This window comes from Tyto alba, unplaced genomic scaffold (genome assembly GCF_018691265.1).
Source record: "Tyto alba isolate M040663 unplaced genomic scaffold, T.alba_DEE_v4.0 Super-Scaffold_16, whole genome shotgun sequence".
In the NCBI taxonomy this organism is placed as follows: Eukaryota; Metazoa; Chordata; class Aves; order Strigiformes; family Tytonidae; genus Tyto; species Tyto alba.
The window spans coordinates 17,342,066-17,354,313 of NW_024881278.1; the positions used below are offsets into that span (position 1 = coordinate 17,342,066).

The 12,248-nt window shown below is 34.9% G+C and overlaps 1 protein-coding gene across 2 annotated transcripts in view; it reads left to right on the forward strand.

Annotated features, from left to right (window-relative positions):
* Nucleotides 1-12,248, forward strand: part of GPATCH2 (G-patch domain containing 2) — a 127,711-nt gene that overhangs the window by 18,343 nt on the left and 97,120 nt on the right. For both annotated transcript variants that reach the window (XM_032989439.2, XM_032989440.2), the window contains exons 4-5: nucleotides 3,638-3,820; nucleotides 4,941-5,020. In XM_032989439.2, coding sequence (XP_032845330.1) covers nucleotides 3,638-3,820; nucleotides 4,941-5,020 — 263 coding nt within the window. The remainder of the gene's footprint in view (nucleotides 1-3,637; nucleotides 3,821-4,940; nucleotides 5,021-12,248) is intronic.

The following is a 12,248-nucleotide window of genomic DNA, read 5'->3' on the forward strand; positions in this document are numbered from 1 at the left end:
ACATGATATCCTTGATCTAATTTATTAACAGCACGCCTGTACAGTCCTCCTACTCAAGAACAGGGTATAGTGTGACATTAGATGAGAGGGATGGGAAGCCTTCGTGTGAAGTTTTCAAGCTTGAATCAGAAGAACTAGCTGCTTAAATTGAATGATGTCTGAATGGTGTCCTGCTATCCCTTTTGTCAAGGTAGTTCTGTAGAGCACAAAGAGCAAGATGCAGTGAGCCTCTGTGGATGGGTAACTTTAAGCTTCTGCTTTCTTAAAACTCCTTATATGTGTGTTAGTGAATCTTCTGATGTCTCCAAATGATTATTACAGCTGTTAGCAGTGTTTTGTTTTGTTTGTTTTGTTTTACCTGGAAAGAGGTACATTGCTCATGGAAATGAGACTGGCATCCTAGGGTATTTACAGTCCGTGTGCTATTGCTCTCCGAGTTGTTGGATAATAGAGCAGCACAGTATCAAGTGGTGTTGATAGGACACTGATGCCAAGCTCTTTTCATGGTAGCCTCTCGAGGTAGGTTCTGGTTGTTATAGGCCAGTACGTGTACACCATATGTGACTGCTATGGAGGGTAGTCTGGCCATTTTGAAATAAAAGAAAACTAAGAAGGGGAAAATTCTATTTGTGTGCAGTGGAAAGTCTGTTATAATCCTGCACTGCTTTAGCTAAAATAAGATTCAGCTGAACATGAAACTGATGATGATGCAAATGGGGTCTGTGTCCATAGAGAAACCATAATAAGACCACATAAATTTTCTAAACTTGGAGGAAGGCAGATAATTTTACATGAAGGAGTGGTAATTAGATAAATATGTATACTCAATAATGTAGAGCAAAAATTAGGGAAATGGTAATTGGGGGGAGGGGAAAGCTTAAAAATCCAGCAACTGAAGTGTCTTGAAATTTTAGAATGGAAGTTGACATTTCTGAGCCTTAAACTGATGATATTTTTTTTGTACTGATCGGTAATTATAATTGCTTTGAAGTAATTCCTTGAATCATTAGCATTACCCACAGACATGTTTGTATTTTAAATCTGTGGCTAGGAGCACGCATGGGCTTGGAAATCAGTTTCTGGAAATCGGGAGGTCATTTTACCTTTCCTGTATCTTGGAAAAATACAGCAATTTGCTGTAGTCTTGTGCTGAATCAGCATCTCTAAAAGGAAAGGACAGTGTAGTGAATCTGTTGAAGTATTTGAATTTTTAATTCTCATAAATTCAAGTTTGCTATGGATACTGTATTGCCTTTTGAGAGCTGCAAATTAGGATAAAATTGAAGTATTTGGTTACCAAACTCTTGAGTGCGAAGGCCTCTGTATTATATTGCCTATATGTATGAGGTCAGGAATTGATTAAATGCAATGGTGACTCCTTTTCAAAATGACATCCCTTCAAGGTAAACAAAATTCCTGTGGGTGCTCTCACCTGGATAAGAATAGTAGTAATAGGTTTATGCTTGCTTCAAAGTTAAAATATGATTCAAAGTAGTCAAAGGATTTAAAGTTGCCTGAAGTGCACAGACAAGGAATCTAAAAACCAGGTATACCTGGATCCTCCTGTCACATTGGAAAAGCCTACGAGGCTTTTAGATCTTATGTTGCTTACTGCCAAAGGCAGACTTAAGCGCTTAAGGAAGTGTATAATAGCATAACAGGTAAGATGTCTTAATGGATAGTTCCTTAATATACTAATATTCCTATTGAACAAAAAGGAAAAGTAATTTTGTATTTTTTCTTAAAGAGATGTTGCTGAGCATACAGCAAATATACCAGTTTCCTTCCATAGCCACTGTCTGCCTTACCCTGCAGTCCACCAATCCAGTCTTGCACTAAATAACTCTTACAGGCTTCTCTCCTTGAACAGATTTTTGTGAAACCCAATTTCAGAATTCTGTGCTTACCTTCATAGCTGAATTATGTGTAACAACACTTCTTTTGAGTTCCTGATAATATCTCTTATTTGTCAGGATGTCTAGAGCTCTCATCTTAATGACAGAATATTCAGACAAAGGTTATCTACATAAGTTTGGAAAATGAAAACAGAGGAGTTCAAACTTAATTCTGAACAACAAATCGATCTAATGAAAAGGTGTGATTTTTTTTTCTCTTCACCACCACCACCGTGTCTGTTCAGTACTCTTAGACATCCTCCAAAGAAACCATACCTGGCTGTAATAAAATGAGGATGGAATTAATGGTGAATGCCTTTGTGAAATATCATAGCTATAAATGAGGATTAGAGTAAATATGGAGAGTAATCTGAAGTGCTCCAGGAATGCAAAGAAACAAATCTTATTTGGACCTATGTATCTCTTTCCACCCGTTTTCTCCTTCCTCAATCTAAGAGTTCCTGTTCTCTAGCCTCTGCTAATTTTACTTTTAGTAATAGTCTTTAAAGATGTGAGGGTCACATTTCACCTGCAAATGACCAATGAGAAGCCTTAATTCTATATTTTCTTGAAGTACTTGTCCTGGTGAATGTTTATAGACATTTACACTTTTGCTTGGTCTTGAAGTACTCTTTTCATTGCAGTAATCTATTTGAAGAAAGTGTGTTGAATTTTATTTTTCCTCAAATTCTGACTTGGGTTTTCATTATTTGTATTTTCCCCGTTGTGAGGTTGAGTGACAATGAAGTTTTACATGAATGCTTTTTGTTCTTAAGAATTGTGCCTAGTAAATCTTGCATATGTGTCTTGCTTAGTTCTGCCTAATTAAAAATTGAAATGCCAAACAAATAATTTATGTAAAAATAGTGAGGCATGGTTTCGATACTTTAAAGTAGAATTAAAATATACAGCCCATACTTTGAAATCTAATTTTTGGATGTAAGGAAAAAATTTGCCATGTCTTATGAAGGTACTTTCTGATCTTCGTTAACTACCTGGTTTGTATACAAGAACATGTTTTAAAACAAACATAATTTATTTTTAGTTGCCATTGTGTTTGAGCTAGGTTTAAGATCAGATTTTCAGTCTTGTCTTACTTTTCACTTTAAATCCAGGTATATAAATACTACATCTATAAATATTGTCAGTAAAATTGACCAGCTTTGTGGAATAATGCAGTATAATTGTCAATCACATGATACTGTCAGTTTTCATTTAAAATCAACTTTTTCAAAACTTATTTCTAGATGAACTTAATCAGATTAACTTCATTTAGTCACATCTGTTCATGATTGTTTTTCCCTTTTACTAGCCATACAAATCATGAAATTAAGCTAATTATATACCATTATCAGCTGCAAAGAACTAGTTTCACAGTTTTATACCTTTTAATTCCCTGCAGGAGATTAAGGCTTGTTTTTTGTTAATATGTAAAGTGCATTAACTTAAATGGATTTCCCTGCAGTTATTGCCAAAGAATTAACTAGTTTATTATTGTTTTTCACTATTGTAAATTGGTTTTAAAACATTACATTTTATGTGGTTTCATTGATGGCAATGCTTGTCATGCTATTGAGAAACATTTTCCAAATAGAACTGCTATATACGAGTAATTGTTATACAGCTATAAAGCAAATGAAATAATTGTCCTGTCAGAGTGTTCATTGATGGTAACATCTGATTTTTATCTTCTCTGCTCCTCCCTCTTTTTGGGGGGCTTGGGGGATGCTGCCCTCACACAGGTGATGATGAACAGAGTGATTGGTTTCATGAAAATGAGTCTGGTGGAGCATGTGGAATTACGGGGGTCATTCCATGGTGGGAACAAGAAGATCCTACAGAACTGGAGAGAGAATTGCCTGATCCAGTCTTTGAAAGTATCTTAACTGGTACTTTCCCTCTTATGTCCCGTTCAGGGAGGAGAGGTAAGTAGCAATCAAACCAATAAAACTGTAGAATCACTTGGGTGCAGTAGGAAGATCTGTGGATTATACAAAATATGTAAAATGTTGATGAGATCTTGGAGTTACCAGTTTGTTTCCTTGAAGTATCTCATTTTTAATGTATCATTGGGGAGAAATAATTTTAAAAAAAGTAGATGGTTAGACAAGTCAGAAGGGGTAGAACTTGGCTCATTTGATAGCCTACTCTTTTATTTGTTCTCTCAATGTTTGCATTGAGAATTAAATGTTATTTAAAGTGAATATTTATATTCTGTTCTGTTCCTGGATTCTGTGATAACATTTGGAATTCTATAGAAGCTCATTAATTCAAAGGCTGGAAAGACTAGTGTGACCATCTGCTTTGCTTTGCTTTATGGTCAGGCCATATTGCTTGTAGAGAAAAGGGAAGTGTTCTTCAGAGAAAGGCTTGAGATTGTAACTTAGAAAATATCAAATATTTTTTTTCTCTAAAATGCCTTAGACAACCGTGGATCCAGTGTAGTGGTAAGTTGTACCAGTTTTAGATTGCATTTACAGATGGGAAACCACTCTTGTCTAAAGATTGAAGTTATCAGACCTTATCTTGCTGCCAGAGAATTTTGTTATACCTTCCCTCTGCCACAACAATCTTTTTTCACATTCAAATACAGATCTTTAACGTAAGTAGTGGTCAAATCACTTTTAAACTACGCTACACACTGAGTGTATTAAATTATCTTGTGAGACTTGTTTTCCAGATGCTTGGAATTGTTTCTGAGGACTTGGTCTTTACATATTCACCAGATTTAACATTTTCTAGTACTAATTAGGTGATGCAAAAATCACTTTCCTACTGTAGTTCAGTATGCTCTGCTTATGCAGCCAACTGTGCATAGAACCAGGATGGCAGCAAGAATATCTATGGAAATGTTCATTTTTGTGACAACTTAGCCTTTCTACTTTTCTCATTCTGTGCTCTTTGTTTCCATGAGTACAATGTTTGACAAAATTAAGATGTTTTGTTTAACTGATGTCAGATTAATAGATAGTATATAATGGTGAATTTTATTGGTTATATGACATAGGAAATATTCTTAAATGAATTCATACTTCTTTTTTGTAGGTTTCCAGAGTAGATTTAGTCATCTACATGGAATGCCAGCAAGAAACATAAAAAAGGCTTCAGGAAACCAGAATGCATTGGTAGGTGATTTTATTATTGTAAGATGATGTGCACTGTTTTTAGGGGTTTCTTTGTTGTTTGTTTGTTTGTTTGTTTGTTTTTCTTTTTTTAAAAAAGCACATTCCTCTCATGCTTGTTTCCTAATGTTGTAGATTAGTGATGGAATGATAAGACTACAGTGCCTTTACTGCCTGATACTGTGTTTGCTTTTTTTTTTTTAATAGTTAAGACTCTTTCCACTGCAATTCTATTGTAACAAAATATTTGTGTGTATTTGAATGGCAGAAACAGTCTAATACTGTTTGTTGGCACTTATATTTGAACTGAGTGAAGGAAAAGGTTTGGGGAGGGGGCTTACATAACATTTTCAGTATATATCTTATGTCTATATGAAAACATGTTTCTGTCATCTTACCCAAGATATTTTAAGTTTTTCTGATACTGAAAGCATTCTAGGATGGATTGTGGTACAATTCTGACTTTTTTTTTTCCCCCACTCTTCCAAAAGTCTGCTTTGAAAAAAATCTGTCCTTAATTCTCTGTTGTTTGGTTGACTTCTGTGTGGTCAGGGGAAAGGGTATATACATAAATATTTAAAGCAAGTTAGAGATGCACCTGTCATAGACTGTATGTGTTCCTTTGTATTGACTCTGTTCTAAGGCTGTTACTACAAATGAGAGGTGTCTGCGTTTTTAGTGCCTTCAGCTCTAGGAGCAATGTCTAAGTGAAGAAAAAGAATCCAACTCTCCTTGTGTTTTTGTTCAATCTAATGATTGGATTTTCCCATAGCTTTTTTCTAAAATAATATTCCAGTGAATTTTTAAGAATTTGTTCTTTGGATGAGGGCATGAGGAAAAAAGAGACTTGACTTTTCAAATTAAAATGTTAAAATGTATTAATTGTAGTGCAGTCTATTCCTTTCTTATCACAATAGTGTTTGGAAGAGGAGAATGTGGGAGACTCTTCATCAGTGTGTAATAAACAAATCCCAGTATGATAAATACTGCAACATGGATGCTCTTTACTATTTGAGAACATTAAAAGTTTTTCAAATTTTAATTTTCCTAAACAAAATAAGGTGCTTCTGAGAAATGTAAGAGCTATTATATGTGGAGAGAATAGGAAGGAACTGTTAAAAATTTAACTAGTTTTGAAAAGGGAAAGTGTTTGTATTTGAACAGGGACTTCAATAATTGCTATTTGGAGCTGAATAAGATGCTTTAAAACCTTGGCCTGTGATCTCTGCTGTTAGTGGTCATGAATTAGATGAATGCTATCTAGTTCTTGGTTTCCTATCTACCTATTTTTATTTTTGGTTCAGTGCTTGCTTGAGCATATCTGGGATTTGTAGCCCATTTTCTAGGCTTACTGCAATTTCACTCTGGTATTTTATAGGAGCTATTATAACTGATAGGTTAGCTTCATGGTATTGATGATACATGGCTTAACTACCCTAAAAACTGTCTTTTCCTCTAAATTGTAAAAAGGTGATTAAATTTAAATTGATGAAGATATGCTGTGAATGTGTGTATATAATAAAAAATCCTAATGTTTATTTTCTGCTATGCTGTCTGGATTGTCCTTAGGAGCCCATTTTGTCTTCCAGTCATGATATCTCATGTATAAAGATGGTGTCATACTTCCCTTTATAACAGAAATGTAAGCTGGTCTACTAAAAACTGATAATTCCATTACCTTCAGTTATTAAATATATCATTTACATAGTGTTTTGAAACAAGGTTGACATGTGAACGTACCTTCTAAGTCACTATGTTTAGTCAGGAGTGCATATATAGAATGGATGTGCAGTTGGCTCTTCAGATGCAGTTTTCTGACATTTTTAATGACTATTTATGTTTGTGGACACATCTGCTGCATCCATCTTTGCAAATGTAGCTGTATAAGCCAGAGCTCATGTGCTTCCTTTTGTCAGTGATTGCTTCTTAAAGAAAATCTTTTTTAGATACTTCAATCCAATGACAAAAAAAAGTCATTTAATACCTGTGACATCTGATAACACAGAACAAGAAGTAATTACTGCTATTAGATGGTAACAGTGAAGAAGAGCAAGAATGCTTTTAGAAAGACTAATATCCTGAGGAAAGAGCACTGCAGACTCACTGAACAGAGTTGTGGTGTGACTTAATTCTTTTTTAACAGCAAGGAGTCTGATGTCTGTATCATTGCTTTTACACAGACTTTAAAGGGAGATGAAGTAAGGAATGGAGTTTCCTACGGAGATACACTACCTAAAAGACACGCCTTATATCCTGTATTCAGTCTAAGGATGTGTAGTTTGTATCTAGCGCATGTGAGCATGTAGTTAGTCCTTCAAATACAGTCAGTGTGTGGTTAAACTTTTTTGGAAACTAGTTGAAGGTTCACTATTACAGCATCCAGCAAAGCCTTAGAGAGATTACTGGTTTAAGGAAGGTAGAATGTATAACTCTGATACCTTTGATATATTGGCATCCTCTGTCAAAAAGTGTTTAATGCTCAACTGTTTGGGTGTTTTCATGTAAGAGTGTGATTGTTACTTGCTATATATACTGAGGAAACTGTCAGTGTATGTCATTTTCACACCATGTTTTCTAGAAGCAGTGGGATCTGAGAATCAGGAAGAGTGCTGCTCTTTATGGACCAGTTAGTGAACTTTAATTTGAAGTAGCCACAGCTGGCACTCAGATTCTGTCCAGATGCTCTTGCTGCATTTCATTGCATTGCTGAATTTGAACAAGCTCGTGGGTCTTTCTGTCATCAAGTGAACTGCGTTTGAGTCAAAAGACTTTTTAAATGATCACACAACAGTGGACAAAAATCTAGCATGCAAATACTATGAAAATCCTTGCCTAATCCAATGTGCAGGTTGAATGAGTTGTCACGCAACATGTGACAACTGCAAAAGCTGAGCAAGAAAATAAAAAAAGGTATTCAGCATAACTGGTTTATATCCTCTGGATTGTCAAATTTACTTAAGATAGGAATGATTTTTATGGAATCCATAATTAAATGGTTTGTCAAGCATATAATTTGACATACAATTATAATGCTGGCTTATCATGTCTTCATTGCTTTGTTTTGTGGCAACATTATTTGGAATAGAACTTTAGGTTTGATCCTACTGTGTCAAGTTGCTAGTAGCAACTTTGTAATTGTAATTGGAAACATGATATGTGTACTTTCATACCATGCTAGTATTTAATGTACTATTTTAGTAAGGTGTATTGCGTGAAATCTTACCATGTTTAGTTGAATTCTGCAGTTATAGCACTTTATCAACTGTTCCCAACCCCCACATTCTTTTATGTTAGGCAGAAGTTCTGCAATTTAGAAGTAGTGCTCTTAATGAAACGATGTCTTAGAAGGAATGTTTTTTTTATCCAGTCTTTTTTCTGTATGTGTTTGTAGACTTGCATGTCACTTATCTAATACAGTATCTCTGTCCTTTTGGACAAATTACATGTGAAACTTTGGTATTTAGCAGAATAAAATTAGAAATCTAACATTTTAGATGCATTGGAAATGAGAAGGTTCATTTCTGTGTTGTAGAATACTACATGAGTTCTTTACTTTCAATGATTAAGGCTGCTGTGCTTTTTGCAGATGAATTCCCGAGATCACAAGAGCCCTAAATAAAGAAAATAAGAGTTAATAGTTATAGCTAGTGAAAATAGAACATGACTACTTTTTAGTTTCTTTCAAAATGGTTTGCCCAACTTAGTACTCAATGACTCAAAATTTTCACTTTGTTCCCAACTTCTCAAGACAAATAAGTGAAGGTTTTAAAAATCAGTGCTGCTGTCTTAGCTGTTCCTTGTATGGTTCTAGATACAGTTCCTTCCCTGAGTCAGGGAGAGACATTGTAGGGTTTTGTTTGAGGGCTTTTATATGTCATCTCTTCTGCCTGGATTCCTTGACCAGGCTGCAATCTGGGAAGTGATTTCACTGAGCTAAAGTGCAAAAAACATGACCAATAAAAAGGATACTTTCTTTCAACTGCCAATTTTGCCATTCATCACCTCTGTCATGGGCTTTGATTTCATGATATTAAAGACAGCCTGTTTGAGGTCTTGTATTCCTAGGATTGATTTTTTTTTTTTTTTTTTCTTTTTGCACAGCTGTACTATTGAGCTTGACTATACATAGTTCTAATTATTCAGAAAGTGCATAAAGAATGAAAGTTACATTTCTAAGACCCATTATCTGAAGGTGTCCGGGTATTTCTCTCAAATCCTGTGACTCTTTTCAGAAGTTTGAAGATAAAAAAACTTTTCTCAAAAAAAATTTTCATCATATTACTACTCTGTTGATGTGAGGAGAAAAGATGTATTGAGCACTCATGCTTTTTGTTAACCGCTTTCAAAATGGGAAATCTAATCAAACATTTTTGCTTATAAGTTCTAACTGAAAAAATAGCTAAATGTTTTCAGGACTGTTTTTTCTTGTCAAAATATTTGGAAATTGAGTGAAATGGTACTAGATAAGACAACTTGCTACAGATCCAGGGAATGTTTCCTTAAAGAGTAAGTTGGACATTGGTCATACAGTACTGGTCAGAAGCTTCTTTATGGGTGCTCTGCAACTTTTGGAACACTGTTTCTCAAGTTAAAGTTGATTTGGTGTTGTGGAGAATTCTTTTACACTGGATGTGTGACACACAGTCATATAAAGCACAATTCAGTTTGTGAAGTGACTGAAATAATTTATCTGTGGGGTTTTAATTATTTGCTTCAGTTAATGGCTTTTGTTGTTTGGAGCAATAGTCTCTATGTCAAACTCTGTGGAAATGTGAGTGGTATTAGATGATGTCTGATAAAAAAATAAACTCTTGTTGGATTCCAGACTTTCATTTTGTCAAGGTCAGGAGTATGTTTCATAGTAGGTCAGTATTTGTCAGAGTGGTTCCCATCACTGATAGTGCCAATGGTGATACCCATACTTAAGGCACAGTTAAATACTGTTTAAGGCAGATCACTAGAATTAGTGGATCTGTTTTGTCAGTATAGTTGTCATTGTTACAAAGTATTTTAAATTCTATCTATCCTTTTTGAGTTCTGAGTGGTTTAATAGTCTGCCTTGCAATTTATGTTTAACTGACAGGGATTTTTTTTGTCACTTGTAACTGTCTAAAGAAAAATCTGTGATCATCTTAGTGTCATCAAACTAGTAAACAGGCACAAATAATACTGCAGCATTTCTGTCTCATTTGAAGCTGCAGTTCATTAGTCATAAAGGAGTTACAGGTAACTCAAATACCAAATGTTTAGATTTCAACAAATCTAAGGTTGGTCAATTTTATTAGTTCTGTTACCTAAGTGTAAAACCCCTCTGCCATAATTAAAGTAGCTAGTGAAATCCCCAGCTGGTTTGTAATAGTTGTAAAGGCACTAACTGGTGAAGGTGAGCATGTGTGTGTGTGTTATTCTTTTCTCCTATATCACTTACCTTGTAAACTTAGAGCATATAGTCTTGAATTGTGTCCTAGTTTAATTCTTGCAAAATATATGCCTATCAAGGAAAAAAAATAGTTTAAATGCATCAAGTAATTAATCACTTGTAGTGGTAAAATTGTACCTTATTATCAAAATGAAGATAACTTACAGGTACAGCTACTGAAACAGATACTCTGTGCAACAAAGCTCTCAGTGGTAAAATTGTACCTTATCAAAATGAAGATATCTTACAGGTACAGCTACTGAAACAGATACTCTGTGCAACAAGGCTCTCAGTGGGTTTTCTTGGTATGTTTCACCTGCTGTGATAATCAACGCATACCTTTAAAATATCAAAGATTAACTTCTGTCTAGTTAAAGTGAATGTGGTGACTTAATCTCTTTTCTTGGACTCTCACTTCAAGTATGGTGTCAAAACCAGCATCCCACTTCAGCAAAATAGTTGCCCTCCAGCATTAGTCTAAGAAATGTCAAATGTACTGCTTATTGTTTACATGCATCTTGTGGTTTATTCATGGTGACAAGTGCTATGAACTGTTAGCCTGAGCAGTATTCCTTGTAATTCACCTTAACCTAACCACTCAAATGATAGTCATTTATAATTTCCCTGAAGTCTACTTTTAAACTAGGCAAATAGCATAATGATATCCCATTTATTCTTCAGTTAGTGTCTGTCTTGAAAACATATTTAATACAGTTTTACAGCACTCCCTAAAGATAATAATGATTTCAAAAACCTCTGACTTCAAAATATGAAGCAGCATAATTACTCTTCTTGTTTTCTGCTGCTTCTCACAAAGAAATCCCGCTTTTCTGGTGTCTGGCTGCATGAAATGTTTCTTCCGATGACATTTGGAATTTGCTTGTTTTGACTTCCGAAGTACATACTGGTTCTTTGATGTTCTAAGTTTTGGTGCAGTTATAATGGAAAGAATTTGTCTGTAAATAGAATTGGGCTTAGTATCTTTTCTGAAAAAACTTCAGTCGGTTGTGTCTCTTCTAGAAACTTCTTAAAGCCTCAATAGCAGCGTTTTGAAGAACCAGTGGTAAAACAACAACATCTTGTATCCAGAGTCTAGTTAGGAGTTGTATTTCCTTATATTGAGCTTGACAGGGGACTTAATCATTTAATGCAGAGAATAGACAGAAAATCATATGTGTAATAGGCAAGAAACATATGCACATATACTGTGGCTTAGCTGATGAGCAACATCTCATTGATGCTGTAGTAACATCATAAATGTCAAGCAAATCGTGACAGTGTTTTCACCTAACATGTTGTTTAGCACTTTTTAACTGAAAGCAAGTACATGATCAGATACTACTTCTGAGCTGTTGAAAGTTTCTTGCTAATACAAACCATAATAATTCATTCACATGTGAGTAGGTTTTCCATTCCATAGGAAATTCTGCCTTTCTGCCTAGAATAGGTGGAGGGGGAGAATGAGGGCTACTGATAGACGGAACAACTTAGAAATGGTCCATCTGTGTTTTCAGTTGCATTTCATATGGTGACTGTCTATAAGGGAAACAATGGCACTTTAGATACCTAATAGAAGTACTCAGCCTATCTCTAGACATCTAGATTAAGCCTAATGGAGATCTTCTAGATTTGTTCCAAAAATACACCATTTATATTCAGATGCACTCATTTGTTTTGTTCACTAGCTCTGTTCTAGCTTTATGCAATACACAATAAAAAAATATTCTTGTCTGCAAAGCAATCAATATCATTTAGCAGCTCATCTTTCAAATCATTGCTGTAAGGCAAAGATGGGGAATGCTTTAATATTGT